This window comes from Erithacus rubecula (genome assembly GCF_903797595.1).
Source record: "Erithacus rubecula genome assembly, chromosome: 14".
Taxonomy (NCBI): Eukaryota; Metazoa; Chordata; class Aves; order Passeriformes; family Muscicapidae; genus Erithacus; species Erithacus rubecula.
This window is the reverse complement of record NC_136666.1, coordinates 13559297-13573824: the sequence shown is the minus strand read 5'-3', so window position 1 is coordinate 13573824 and position 14528 is coordinate 13559297. Positions and strand designations below refer to the sequence as shown.

The window sequence follows — 14528 nt, the reverse complement described above, 5'->3', positions numbered from 1 at the left end:
CAGCAGCAAGGACTGCATAGTCTGATCTGAAAAACCCTTCTCATTGGTGAGGGCCCAGACTTCTTACCCATGTTCTGGAGATGAGAAACAAAACAGTTCTGGTTGGTCTCTTCTTTGGAATCAGAGTGACCAGTTTTTCCTTCTCCCTCTCTTTTAATGTCTACTGCTGGCCTGCACAATCTTCATCTTTCCCTCTCTTGCAATAGTAGCAACACTTCCAGGGTTTTTTTTCTTTTCCACTGCTAGTCCCTTTCTCAGGAGTCTGCAGTGGCAGTTTCTGGAGCTGAGCCAGGTCCTTCATGGGGCCAGAGATTGGTGTTCCTGGCCTGTCACCACTGCCCTGGGGTCTAATAGCTGCTTTGAAAGCACAGCAATAGTCTGGCTCCTTGGTGTCTTATAAAGGTTGTCCCTACAAAGAAAGCTCATTTAATGGTAGCAGGTAGAAAGCTGATGAGCCCCAGGCCATGAGAAGCTTGCCTGTGTTGTGATGAGTATCTCCAGTGCAGGAGTCCCACAGTAAAAAGCTGCAGGTTCCTGTGCAGCCCTGTCCTGGCCTGACAACACCTGGCAGGCAGTGGTGAATGTGTGCTCAGGGACACCACTGCCTGGGCTGTGCTGCTGTCTGGCAGTGGCCATGGCAGCACAGAGCTGTGTGCCTTGCACTGCTCTGCTGGGAGCACTGCTGTCATCAACAGTGCTGCTACAGGGTGCTCAGCAAGGGGCTCCCTGTGCTGCTGTGGCAGGGAATCACTTTGTTTAATGTCAGCTTGAACAACCCTAATGTGACACTTTTTTGTGCAGTGATTATAATTATTATTCCTTCATTACTGTCTTCCAAGCCAGTAAAACATGCCCAGTTAATTGGATTTTGGAGGTGTAGCTGCATGGAACCTGTATGCTGTAAGAACTAGAAAAAGCTCCAGAGAAGTCACAAGGATGTGGAAATATTTAAAGCTGATGTACCCTGAAGCTGTAGGACATGTGGTAACAGTCCTGTGCCATCTGTCTTGTCAAGACAGTGCTTGTCAGTGTGCTGCTGAGCCACCAGGTGCTAGGGGAGCTCCCGAGGAGGAAAGACCTGTCTGGCCTCCTGGATTTTTAGTGATCAGCATGCATGTTAGTCACAAAGTGTAGTAGCTTATTGAGTGGTAACTGCACTGCACTGATCTTTGTGCAGAAATCTTATATACCTACCTCAGTAACCAAGCCTTGCTGGTTGATATTACCCAGTTAAACAAAGCTCAGTTTTTACTCCTGTACAGTTCACTTTGAGAGCTTGAGAACATCATTAGTGTGCTGCAAGCTCTTAGTGTGTGTCTCCAGAATTCACTGAGACAATATTTTAAGTATTTCTTTGCAAAGAGACCAAAGCACTAAAGCCCTTCCCCACCTGTTTCTTGGCTGGGGCTGTGTTGCCTCATTGCCCATCACTCTCTGCCATGGCTGGATGTGAGCAGGCAAGAGCCCACTCAGGAGCTGCTGGCCACTTGTCCTGAGACAGTTGTAAAAATTCAAAATACAGGTCCACCCCAGCAAAGCCAGATGATTCATTTTTCTGGAGGTTGCAGGTTCCCTGTGTGAAGCATTTTGGTGAACTCAAATATAGTAAAATAAATGCCTTTGGGGAAGCTTGTTCACTGATTCACTTCAGCAATGTCAGTGTGCTAAGTGGGTAGGGAACTTGCTACGTTTTTAAGGAGGAAGAGGTGAGGAAGCTGCTGCTGCTTATTGCAGGATCACTGCAGGCAGGATTGTGTGTTTGCTATGGCTAATACTGTTTCAATATCTAACAAGCCTGTTTTTATAGCCCAAGCACGAGCCCCTCACCATCTTCTGTGACCTCATGGGTGTGGAGTACGAGGAGATGGCCCACTGGCTTTGCCATAGGAAGCTCGCCACTGCCACTGAAACCTACATCAAGCCAATTTCCAAACTTCATGCCATCAATGCCAGAGATGCACTTGCCAAACATATCTATGCTAATCTCTTCAACTGGATTGTAGATCATGTGAACAAAGCCCTTCATGCCACTGTAAAACAGCATTCTTTCATCGGGGTGCTGGACATCTATGGGTGAGTTTTTGTCAGAGATATGACACTCTTGCATAATTATCTGAGTGCACAGCATCCTTGTCTTTGTCATCCATCACTGCATGGATTACACAAAAAAACCCCAAACTTTAACAGCTGCTTATTCCAGCTGAAGGAAGTAGGTGTTTAGTTTTGACACACTAAGAGCTTTGTCCTGACTTTGATGTTTATAGTGGGATTTCAGATTTTTGCTGTTGGTAGTTTTTTTTGCTGTTGCATTTTGGAAAGTTACAAGGCAATTTTCATGTAAGGTTCCTGCAAGGTGGCACTTACAGGGAGGAGAGAGATAACTAATGTGTTCTCCAGGAACATCAGTCCTTTTTCCCTGTGTCCCTCATCCCTGCATGGAGAGGGAGCATCACTAAACTGCTTGTGTAGTGCAATTTGACATTTCCCTGTGTGTTTTCTTGCTCGACCTGTGTTATTCGTGCCTGAAATGATTCAATAAATTTAACTGGAGGGAGGGAATTTAAAATTTTGGGGTAATTTAATCTTTTTTTTCGGTACTCTAGTAATTCTGAGTATATGCATATTTTAGATTTGAAACATTCGAAATCAACAGCTTTGAACAGTTCTGTATCAACTATGCCAATGAAAAACTGCAGCAGCAGTTCAATATGGTAAGTAGGAAATGACTGGCATTTCCTCTTCCCTTTCCCCTCATCCAAGTCCATTCTGCTAATTGGGTCCCCAGTGGTTAGGATGAATTCCTTCAGTCTGTTAGGCAGCTGTCCTGGCCGTGGGCTTTGAGGGATGGGGAAAGATTGACTATCTCCTAGAAATAGATTTTATGACTAACTGCTGCTCTGGGACCGTTTGAAATTCTGATCACAGTGACAATTATAAGGCAGAAGCAGTGCTTGGCAATTAAGACCCCGAGATTGCCTGTCAGTGAGAGCTCTGTGTGGATGGAGTTGGAGTCAGTGGAGTCTCCATAACCTGTGGGAGCCCCTGATGGGCAGAGCAGAGCAGAGCAGGGCAGAGCAGAGCAGAGCAGAGCAGAGCAGAGCAAGGCAGGGCTTTGCTGCTGCAGATTCGCCGCCCACGCTTCCTCCCCGCTGTTGCTTTTTGAGGCTTTTCAGCTGCATCCTGAAGTTGATGGATGACGTGTGGGAGAGGGTGGCTCTTCCCCCTCCTCCAGAGAGATCACGATTCTCTCCTCAGCCTCAGTGACGTTTGCAGTTACATCTTTTACCTGCATAGTGATGAGGCAAGTTATTTCTGCCAGGCCTGTTGCTAGGCTGTGCTGCAGCGCTGGGGCAGCTCTGACCTCTCGCTGTGATCCTGCCTCTGTGGCAGTGTGTGCTCAGGGCTGGATCCCTGTGCCATGGCTCATCCCAGTGTGCCAGGGGTGAGCAGGGTGCTGGAGCAGGGGCTGGGCTCTCCAGCCCTGGCATGCCCTTTCTGTGTGGGTAGTGCCATGGCTGGCTTCAGCTGCGGGAGTGGGATGTTGGAACTGCAAGGCACAGGGTGTCCTGGAGTTTTCTCAGCTGTACAGCAGAATCTAGCTGCTGTAGGAGCTGTAGTTGTACTCTTCTTCAGCAAAGATAACTGTGCCCTGTTCCCTTCACTCTCATGCCATTGCTGTAAGCACCTGCCTCGTGGAGGAGGGGGTGACAGGGCTGTTGTGTTGGTGTCCTGCCAAGCTGCCAAACCCAGTGCTGCTGAGCACGGACCTGTTGGGCTGCCATGCAGGCACACAGGGTGGAGGTTGCTTTGAATTAAAGCCTTGTGGCTGGTGGCAGCCAGCAAACCTTCATGTGCTGCCTGGAGCAGCCTGAGCCTGGCTGAGGAGAGGCTGCTTGGGAACAAACTGCCCAACCACCCTGCCCTGCCTGAAGCCCACCACCCACAGGAAGATCAGGACTGGAGCCATTTTTCACCATCTAATTGCTGGTTCCTTCACAGTGAAAAAACGGGTTTGTGTTTTTTTTCAGATCTTGGGTTGGATATGGCTCTCCAGAAGCTGCCAGAGCTTTCCTGCCAGGTGCAGGGTGGGAATGGCTCCCAGGGCTGCAGTGCTGGGGAGGATGGCATTAGCTAATGAAATAAAGGGTTGAACAGCTCTGTCAGGGTAGTTCTCTGCTGCCTGCCAGATGTGTGCTGGGGAGCTGGGAGGTGGCTGTGGGCTGTGCACTGGGTCAGGGCAGCTGGGGCTGGCACCCCAGCTCAGGTGTTGTGGCACCCCAGACCCTGCCCGTGTTGCTTGGTGCTGTGGTGGAGCACTCCCAGCACGCCTCCACCTGCCACAGCAGCTTTGAGCGTGCAGAAAAATGTAAGTGGGGAGTGAAACATCATTAAAAATAACTGGAGTCAGCAGTCTTTTTGGTTTTTCAAAGTGCTTGTTCTATTAAGACCACAGTTTGCCTGTTTAATATCTTATTCTGTTTTTTCCTGAAGTTTTAATTAATCTCTTATGCACATTTCATTAAAGCTGTGCAGGTTGTTTGTGATAATATTTTTTAATAAATATAAAACTACATGGTTACTGATCTTTGTACCAGATAAATCTGCCACAGAATTTTCCTTAAAGGATTTCTAGCGCTAGTGCTCTTTCAGCTTTTGCTGAAGAGTAAATTTTAATGCAGTGCGTCATGTTAGAAAAAAAATCAGCAGCCATTTAAGAGGAAATAGAGCTCTGTTCTTTTACAAGGAAACACAAAAGTATTTATAGTGAAACTTTGCTTCAAGTAGAGCAGTGTTCATAATTCCAAATCATAAAAGCAAAGCACATCCCAATTTATAGGTTGCTGTTCCTGCACTTGAAGGTTGTTCTGGGTTTTGTGTTGTTTTCTTTACTAAGAGAAAAGAGCTTATGGTAATTGTGGGGAAATATAATAAAAATATAGGATATTTGCAGAAAATACGGAGTGCTTTAATTTAGGCTGTTGTTTTTAGGCCAGGAAAAAAGGTTAATTTATTTTTCATACACTTGTTAAAGAGTTTATTCAGTTGAACTAGTGTGTCACTTGACAGCCTGGATTAATGTGCCAAGATGAATTCAGTTGAGAGTTCAGTGTACTTATTCTGCATTTCATTTCACAGAAAACTGTTTTCCTTTTGCCCTGCAGCATGTCTTTAAGCTGGAACAAGAAGAATATATGAAGGAACAAATACCATGGACCTTGATTGATTTCTACGACAATCAGCCTTGCATCAACCTCATAGAGGCCAAAATGGGAGTTCTGGATCTGTTGGATGAGGAGTGCAAGGTGTGTCTTCAACGGCTTTCATAGAGAAAGGGACCATCAGCTGTCCTGCTTCTGGGCCTCACAGGGAAAATCATCTGCACACAGTTGTCATTTTGACACTCTGCTGCTGCAAGAATTTGGAAAGTGTACAAACAGAATTGGCAATTACAGGAGGAGAAAAAATTGTTTTAGTAATGAACTCCCCTTCCCCTCCATCATGTGTCTGTAGCTATTCCTGGGTCTCTGATCAACTTTGTTTGGACTTTGACAATTTTCCCTGAGGATAAGTGAGTGCAGTCCTTGGTCCTGTAGGAATTCCCCAAACAGCCTCTTGCTTGGTGTTTCACCCTTTGTCTTTTATCTTGGTTTATTTTATGCCAAGCCATGTACAGGGGATGGCTCAGAGTTTCTGCCTAGGTGGAAACCCAGCTTGGGGTTCTTATTTATCACAAAGCATCACAAGAAATCTCTGATGGAGGTGGATGAGTTCTGCTCAGTCTGGCAGTGTGCCTTTGGGATCCCTGCCTTCATGTGTGTGACCCTGGAGGCAATGTTGGTGCCAGGTGTATCCCAGCAGCTGCACCTGCTGCCAGTGCCCAGTACCCAGTGTGGAACTGATTATTGCTGTGTCCTTGCTGCTGGCAGTGCTGGGAATCTGAGGAGCAGGAATGTGAAAGCAAATCATTAAGTGTTGGCCCCCATTCTCTTAGATGCTTTTGCTGCTGAAGACTTCTCAAGACGTTTTAAGTGTGTTCTGTATTCTTTTCCATAGATGCCAAAGGGCTCAGATGACTCTTGGGCCCAAAAACTCTACAATACTCATTTGAATAAATGTGCTCTGTTTGAAAAGCCACGTATGTCCAATAAGGCCTTTATCATCAAGCACTTTGCTGACAAGGTAAGGACTTTTCCTGCAGTGCTGCTTCCCTGCTGGTGTGTGGGAGGGGATCCTGGGGCTGCTGCAGGCAGAGGCATCCCTGGCTCTACTCAGCTCTTACAAAAGTGTGCCTGCCTCAGCCCCTGATGAGGAGGGGAAGGTGAGCTGGCAGCTGTGCAGAGCCAGGAACACACAGGAGCTCCTGACTCCATCACATGCTGTAACCACTGACCATCCTTCTGCAACCATGGGAGCTCAGTGCATTTGCAGCTGTCAGCATGACTGTATCAATTCCAGTTATGCAACAGGAATGTACAAAAAAGGAAATCCTGTACCCCACTCCCTTAGCTAAAGAGCAGCAAGGAATTAATGTGGTTTTTGCTGCCATCTCAGTGTGCAGAGAGGAGAGAGACTAACACACCCTTTCTATTGCTGGAGCAGTGTGTGCTGCTCCCACCCTCGCCTCGGCTGTGCAGGGAACTGCTATTTCTAGGGAGCTGAGGGGTATCTCAGTGCAGTGCATGTCATGTTCAGCTCCCAACACTCATCAAACTGAGCCACTCCTCAGGTTAAAACAAAAAATTCATAATGCCATTTAATACAATTGTCCTGTTGTAAAGAAAAGCTGCCTCAGAATATATATATATATTTTTGCATATAGTGTTACCTTAATGAAAGCAGCAAGAACATCTCTGTAACTGTTTAGATTCACGAGTTCTGATCTATTTTGTGGATGAGAGAGCAAGAAGGAATTAATTAATATTTCATAACCTGTTCATTAGGCTAAATTTTGATATTGAAAGGAAGGCATAGACATATTTCCTATGTCTAGGCTGTGAGCATCAAGGACCAAGGAAAGCAGAAAGCAGCTCCAAGCAGGTGCTAGCAAAGCTCTGAGCTCTGCTGTGCTGCCTGTGCTAAGCATTTTATGTTTTCTGTGTACACAGAATGTACACAGACATCTGGGAGGAAAAATAAAGCCACAGCTGGCAGGTCAGTGTGTGCTGTTGTGCTCCTGGGCAAGGCAGGGATGCTGCTGCCCTCTCCTGGCGTGGCCTCCTGCAGTAAGAACATGGATGGTGCCCCAGGTACTGCTCAGAGTTGGCTTCCAGCTGCAGAGAACCCTGGGGAACATCTGGCCTCCTCCCTCTGGGAATTCCTTGGAACAGTCTGCAGCTTGGGGTATAGTGTCATTGTGCAAGCACTGATAAATGGACTTTTGACAGCAGTTTTGGTTTTCTTTCAGCCTTGAATTAGGACAGTAAAATAAATGGTTTTTATCTGACACTGGCTGTTCTTTGGTCCAGGAGATGCTGTAGCTCTGTGACAGAGGGTTGTTATGTATTGTCACAACGTTCAGACATTTGACTGCTTCTGGTAAATTTAGTCCTTCAGAGCACAAATGAGCCATTTCCACAATAATCTGAAGGCAGATTTACTTACTGCCTCTCAGCTAATGAGATGAGAGATACTTTTTTCTCAGTTCCATCTGGATTTCAGCAGCTCTGCAGCCCTGAGGAGTTCAGTGAAGGAGATGCTCAGCACACACTTTGGTCCTTTACCCTTATGAAATATGCCTGGTGTAATGCAATAGCAGTATTCCTCTATTTTAATGTTCTTCATTTTACTGGAAAGCACTCTCTTTGAGAAAAAAATCTATATTTAACAAAGATGCACTTGGGAGCTGATATTTTCAGTATGTAAAAGAATTATGTTTTAAATGTGAATTTTATAGCTGGGTGAATTCTATGCAAATTATTCTTATTTAATACTTTTAATAATTTTTATTGTAAAATGGTTGCTTTCAGGTGGAATATCAATGTGAAGGCTTTTTGGAAAAGAATAAAGACACAGTTTATGAAGAACAAATTAAGGTCTTAAAATCAAGTAAGGTTAGTATAAGGATTTTTTTTCCTCTTTTGCAGTTAGGAATCTTTGAATCAAGGGTCATAGAAAACTTCTTATAAAACTGGGAAATATTTCTCCTTTAGTATCAGATCAACTGAAATTGAACATTTTTGTTTTACTTGGTTATCTGAATAAATTTAGAAAGTCCTGTATCTTAACCTTTTTCCATGTAAGATCAGTCTATTTAGTCACTAATTACACTGTTTGTGGTTCATTGTTGTTATTTTGGGGGCTCTTTTGTTTGGTTTGGGTTTTTGAGTGGGGGAAGGGGATTTGGGGGAGGAGGGTTTATTTTCCTCAAAACTTTGCAGTATTTTCTGTAGACATGTCAGTGACTTCTGATATACTATAGTGGCATAAGAAGGCTTAACAGTTAAACCCTTTATTTTATAACCTGAAAACAGAAGCTCCTTGTTTATGGTGTGACAACTGAATAGAAATTTCTGAGGGAGAGACAAGTTCAGTTCCTGAAGAAAAATGAGAGAGGAATAAAATATATAGACCCTAAGGGCACAAACCAGAACTTGGAGTCTTGTCTCCTTGATATCTATGAAAGAAAGATAACATCTGAATTGGAAAATACTGCATGAAGGAATATTATGGAACAGGCCTTCAGTGGCCTCATCTGTGTCTTGTAATGGCAGAAATACTGGTTGTGCTCTCAGAAATGTGAAGGCAATTAACTTGACATTGCACAGTGATGGCTGTTGGGAATTTACTAGCTCTAATGGCCCAGGAAGCTGGGTATTAAGGACAGACTATTTAAAATTATACTATTCTATCAGGAAAACCAACATTTTTCTCTTCTGTTTCTATTCTGAGCAGATAATATGAAGCTAAATGATTAAAATATTAAAACTGAAACACCACAGCAGAGTATCCACTGGGAGAAGTGTTGAAGTGGTTTAAGTGAAGGCAGTTTCTGGGGTGGAGGGGGAGGCAGGTGGCACCTTTGGGAGCTGGCAGAGGCCAGCCAGGCACTCTGTGCAGGACAGAGGGACACACAGTGGGGACAGAGTTGCTGGAAGAGCCTGGCAGCAGCTTGGCCAGGCTCAGTGTAGCTTGAGGCAGCTCAATCTAAACACTGAAAAACAACATGGTTTTACCCCATGGTAAATTTTGCCAAAACCAGTGTAAAGAATGTCTTATTTTTGTTTTTCATCAGCGCCTCTGTGTTAGTAATTGAAGTAGAACTGCATTTCTGATTTTTATTTTATTTTGTTGGTGGTGGTGTTTTCTGGGTTTGCTGTGCACATCCAACAGAAGGTAATTCTAAATTGAATGCATCATCTGTCATCCTGCCCATGCCCACTCTCACAGTTTGGATGCTTCTTTGCTCTCTGAAGTGCATGACACACTCTGCTCTTGGCAGGCACTGTAGAGCTCAGCTATTTATTTTGGCCTTGTCTGTAAATCCACCCACAGAACCTCTGTGAACTAGTTCAGTTTCCATGCATGTATCATGAAAGCAATACAACAACCCTGGGTTTTTGTGCTTGCTGCTGGCATGGTTGTTAAAATCTGTTGTGGCTCTGTATTGGAAGGAATGATCTGTAAGATTATTAGCAGCATGTTAAGTTGTCTGAAAAAATGACAGGGAAGAAATTCTTGCTTGCTTGTTTTCTGTCACATGAATTATCTACCCTTTGATCAGTGTTCTTCCTCTCTTTGAACACTCTTAGTGTTCTGTGAAACAAAGGAAATTGATAAGATACTAAAACCCAAAGAGGAGTAGCCCTGCAGTGTGGATTACTGCAGCACTGCTCCACTATTGCTGACCTGTACTGGAGAGGCCAGACATTGTTCCTTTCTTCTACTTAGGGTAACTGGGCCACTGTCTGTGAAAATAGTGCCTTTGACATGCACTTACCAGTTTTTACAGGCAGATTTTCCCAGGGCTGGAGAAAGGGAACGAGACTTAGGTATGGCCAGCTTAGAAGAACTCATCCATCTGCAATTGAGACAATGGGGACCCTGTTCCTGCCCCACCTCTGGTGTGTGGGAGCATCAGGAGCTTCAGAAGAATCATATTACATTCAAAGAAGTTTCTAAACAGGCTGAGAACACCTGACTGTGTAACTCAGCTGCCTGTGCACACCAACTCACTGCATCACAGGCAGCTGACAGGAGAGGGTAGCCCAATCATCCTCAACTCTGTGTTGAGTCAGTGGAAGGAGAAGAGTAAATCACCCTCAGGAAATGTTGTTCCACCAGCTACAGAGGTAGACTCAGGTGAGATAAAACCAAGCTGTGATACTCTTTTTTAAATTCAGGGTACTTTTGTAACATCCTTAGTCATTCTGTAATGCTGGAGTGCAATGCTGGGTGCTCCTGGGGAATATTTGATGCCCTCTCCCAGCCTGTATGGCACAACCACAAGGCACAGGTCCCATTTTATTGTGTAGTGTGTTCCATTGGTTGTGTCTGCTCACCAAGTTTTATAAGACAAAATCAATTTTTAAATTTTTTAGGTTGTACTTGGCCCAAGTGCTTTCTAGTACTGAAAAATGAATGTTCCTATCTCCTGGGAAGAAAATGCACAGATGCGAGATGTAAAATTATTCATGGATAGGTAGAGAAGTTCAGATTCTCTTACAGTGGTTCTGAAGTGTTGGAGTTGTCAGTAGAAAGACCTGGTGGTGTTATTTTTAATCTCATCGAAGCAGCTGTTATGTATCAGTATATTTTGTAGCCATTAGAGAAAGGAACCAGAAGTCCTGTGTGATATTTGGAAAGACATTTCAGTTTTTTGTTCCACTCCCACTGGCAGGGAGTAGATCTCAGTCAGATAAATTTGGCTAGTGTTTTTTTATCAGTTGATGGTTCCTCTTTTAAGCTGATTATTTCAATTTGGAGTGATAAAGCAGGAATCATTTTTGCTGCCTGCTGCTTTATTCAGTGTCCCAGATACCTCTCAACCACAAAGGAGACTGATGCTCCATTGGAATATGGGAGGACCCTGTTGTTTCCTCCATAGATCAAGGCAGTCATTTATAATTGCAACTGGCACTTATGAAACTGCTGTTGGTATATAACAGTTTCACATGGCTATTGTTGGCTGTATGAAAAAAACTCAAATCAGAATTTTACCTTCAGAAGGAGACTCACTGATCAAACACACAAAGTTTTGGTATTAAATCATGACCCACTCTCTATACCACTTAGCCTGTCTGCTTTTTGCATTTGTCCCCTGTGAAGTTCAAAAAAAATGCAGTTCTTACAAAAACTGAGCCTGGAATTTAACCTTAAGCACAATCAGGTGCAGTCACTTGCTGGATTCTTACCCTCTGTGTATTTTTTATGCTGTCACACCAGTTTAAGCTGCTGCTGGAGTTGTTCCAGGATGAGGAGAAGGTGCTCAGTCCCACATCAGCAACCCCTTCAGGGCGTGTGCCTCTGTCTAGAACACCCATCAAACCAGCCAAGGCCAGGCCAGGGCAAGCCAGCAAGGAGCACAAGAAAACTGTGGGACATCAGGTGAGTTTGAAGATGCAGCTCTGTTAAATAATCTCTCCCTTTACCTCCTTTCTCATTGGTCTCAAGGTGTGCTGGTGTCTCATGGCATCCCTTGTGATTTTGAGAGAGGTGCAGCTTATTGTGATTTACAGTTTGCTGCAAATAGTCCCTGGTTAGTTACTAATGCACTGTGGGGAATTACTTGAGGCAGGCCATGTTTTATTATGATGCCAAACCCCAAACTGATGCTTTTCAAAACATATTTAACATGGATGCTGAGAAGTTTTGAAAATGTTAAACTGGATCTTTTGGATCATGTGCCACTTTGATTCAAATCAAAAGTGGGGTTCAATCCCCAGAAAACCTGGTTCCAGTTATCAGTAGCCAAACATAAAATATCCACATCTCTTTGCCATAATTAAATTAAAAGTATGCAAATCAAGTCTGCTTTCTGAGATTATCTCAAAGATGACTGAGCTTATTGAGGCCATTCCCTGACATTATTTTTCATTTTCTTTCTCAAAAAGTTTCGTAACTCTCTTCATCTGCTGATGGAAACCCTGAATGCCACAACTCCACACTACGTGCGCTGTATCAAGCCCAATGACTTCAAGTTTCCATTCACGTAAGATGCCAGTTCCTGTGCTTTGAGCAGCCTGTGCTGGGAGGGGATTGCCCAAAGCCACTGAGGGTCAAGGCTCTGCTGAGCTTTGCTCACTCAGGAGTGAGGTGCTGTGTCTCCTTTCTCTGGCTGTGCATTCACTGTGTAGGTGTATTATAGCAGGAGATGTTTGGGGGTGAACAGAAGGAGAAATACTTCCTGATGCCATTTTTTTGTTTATGGTGATATGTGAGAAAAAAAAATTCCAACATTTTCATTGCTAGCGATTTTAAATGTAGCTGGTGGTTTGCACTCCTCGAGCTCATTTGACATTTGCTGGAATTCGCTTTTTCAGATTCCAAAGCCTTTTTCATTATATTTTTTTTCCACATGTGAACTTGCTTAGAGTTTTCCTCAAAGCCAGGTACACAAAGGCTCCTGTAGGTCTTGTGCTGGCCAGCAGGAATTGCCATGGGCTCAGACAGCTCTCCAGCCAGGCTGTCCTCTGTTACCCCTGAGTTTCAGGAGCACCTTACCCACCACCCACCACATCCACCCTGCTCCCCACTTCTCTCCTGGGTGTGCACACACCCAGGACCCCCAGATAATGCAAGCCTAGTCCCAGAGGCACCTCTTGTTCCTGCCTAGGTTTGATGAAAAGCGGGCAGTGCAGCAGCTGAGAGCTTGTGGTGTCCTGGAGACCATCCGGATCAGTGCTGCTGGCTTCCCCTCCAGGTGTGTTTTCTCTCTTTGCATTCTTCCAGCTGCAGTTCTTTTTGAGGTATTGTTCATTGTTGGGACTGGCACTCTGCTTTTGGGACAGGTGGACGTACCAAGAGTTCTTCAGCCGTTACCGGGTTCTGATGAAGCAGAAAGATGTCCTGGGTGACCGAAAGCAGACGTGCAAAAATGTCCTGGAGAAGCTGATTCAGGTACTGGACTTAGTGCTGAGAGCATTTGGAATCTGCAGGAATAAAGACTGTGTTCCTTACTGCCTCACAGCCACACTGTTTCAGTACTTCTATAAAATGCTAAACCACAAATGTATCCTGTAGCTCTTTGACTGCTGTTCTTTTCAACTTAGAATCAAACAGAGAAAAAAACTAATTTTTTTTTCAGTGTGCCTTTGTATATTCTCAGTTTTTCCCTCAAAGTACTGTAGCCTGTAGACATAAAAATTACTCTCTTTCTGGTTTAGTTCTGAAATTTCAGATGTGTTTGAGCAGCAGGAGCATGCTTTGTTCTGCCCTAGTCCTGATACAATAAGTGCTGTGTACATGTCTGAAGCCCCAGCTGCTTTGTTTGCACTGTGTAATGTGGTTGAAAATGGACCATTCAGAGGGGTCAGCTACAATTTAAGCAGAAAATTGTACATGTGCACTGCCTGTATTGCTTTCATCCTCTGGGCCCCTTTGTCACCTCCTGTAGCCTTCCAAGTTATTATCTTTATGGCATTCTCATCTGAGCAAAAATCTCACATTGATCCTTTGGGCCATGCTTGTGGCCTTATTATATTAATTTTTTAACAGAATCATACAGTCAAAATACCCTTTTCCACGACTTAATTTAAGTCTCAGATTACCCAAAATATTACACAGATAATTTTGCCTCTTTGCTAACTGTGCTTTCATTTAGCCCTTCATTCTATTTTTTTATGCACTAACACTTAATGCTGTAACTTACCCTCTTTTTACCTTTGAAAATAGGACAAGGATAAGTACCAGTTTGGTAAGACAAAAATATTTTTCCGGGCTGGTCAAGTAGCCTACCTGGAAAAAATAAGGGCAGATAAGTTGAGAGCTGCCTGTATCCGCATCCAAAAGACGATCCGAGGCTGGCTGATGAGGAAGAAGTACATGCGGATGAGGAAGGCTGCCATCACCATCCAGAGACATGTCAGGGGCTACCAGGCACGATGGTAAGCACTGCTCAGGGCAGATCCCACACCTGCCTCAGGGCAGATCCCAGACCAGCCCCAGGGCAGATCCCACACCAGCCTCAGGGCAGATCCCACACCAGCCCCAGGGCAGATCCCACACCAGCCCCAGGGCAGATCCCACACCAGCCCCAGGGCAGATCCTGCACCAGCCTCAGAGCAGATCCCACACCAGCCTCAGGGCAGATCCCACACCAGCCCCAGGGCAGATCCCACACCAGCCTCAGGGCAGATCCCACACCAGCCTCAGGGCAGATCCCACACCAGCCTCAGAGCAGATCCCACACCAGCCTCAGGGCAGATCCTGCACCAGCCTCAGGGCAGATCCCACACCAGCCTCAGGGCAGATCCCACACCAGCCTCAGTCAGAACCCTCTAAGGGCATTTAAACATGATACATTTGTTCTTGCCTTCCTACACTGCCTGAGAAGAAATGATTTTCCAGGGAAATGAAGGAAATTGAGTATA

At 44.8% G+C, this 14528-nt stretch overlaps 1 protein-coding gene across 1 annotated transcript in view; it reads left to right on the top strand.

Annotated features, from left to right (window-relative positions):
- The window catches only part of MYO5A (myosin VA), a 94880-nt gene that overhangs the window by 49890 nt on the left and 30462 nt on the right, over window positions 1-14528 (top strand). The window contains exons 10-19 of the mRNA XM_079318074.1: window positions 1808-2073; window positions 2630-2711; window positions 5163-5303; window positions 6055-6180; window positions 7968-8051; window positions 11383-11544; window positions 12051-12148; window positions 12773-12859; window positions 12948-13056; window positions 13831-14042. Coding sequence (XP_079174200.1) covers window positions 1808-2073; window positions 2630-2711; window positions 5163-5303; window positions 6055-6180; window positions 7968-8051; window positions 11383-11544; window positions 12051-12148; window positions 12773-12859; window positions 12948-13056; window positions 13831-14042 — 1367 coding nt within the window. The remainder of the gene's footprint in view (window positions 1-1807; window positions 2074-2629; window positions 2712-5162; window positions 5304-6054; window positions 6181-7967; window positions 8052-11382; window positions 11545-12050; window positions 12149-12772; window positions 12860-12947; window positions 13057-13830; window positions 14043-14528) is intronic.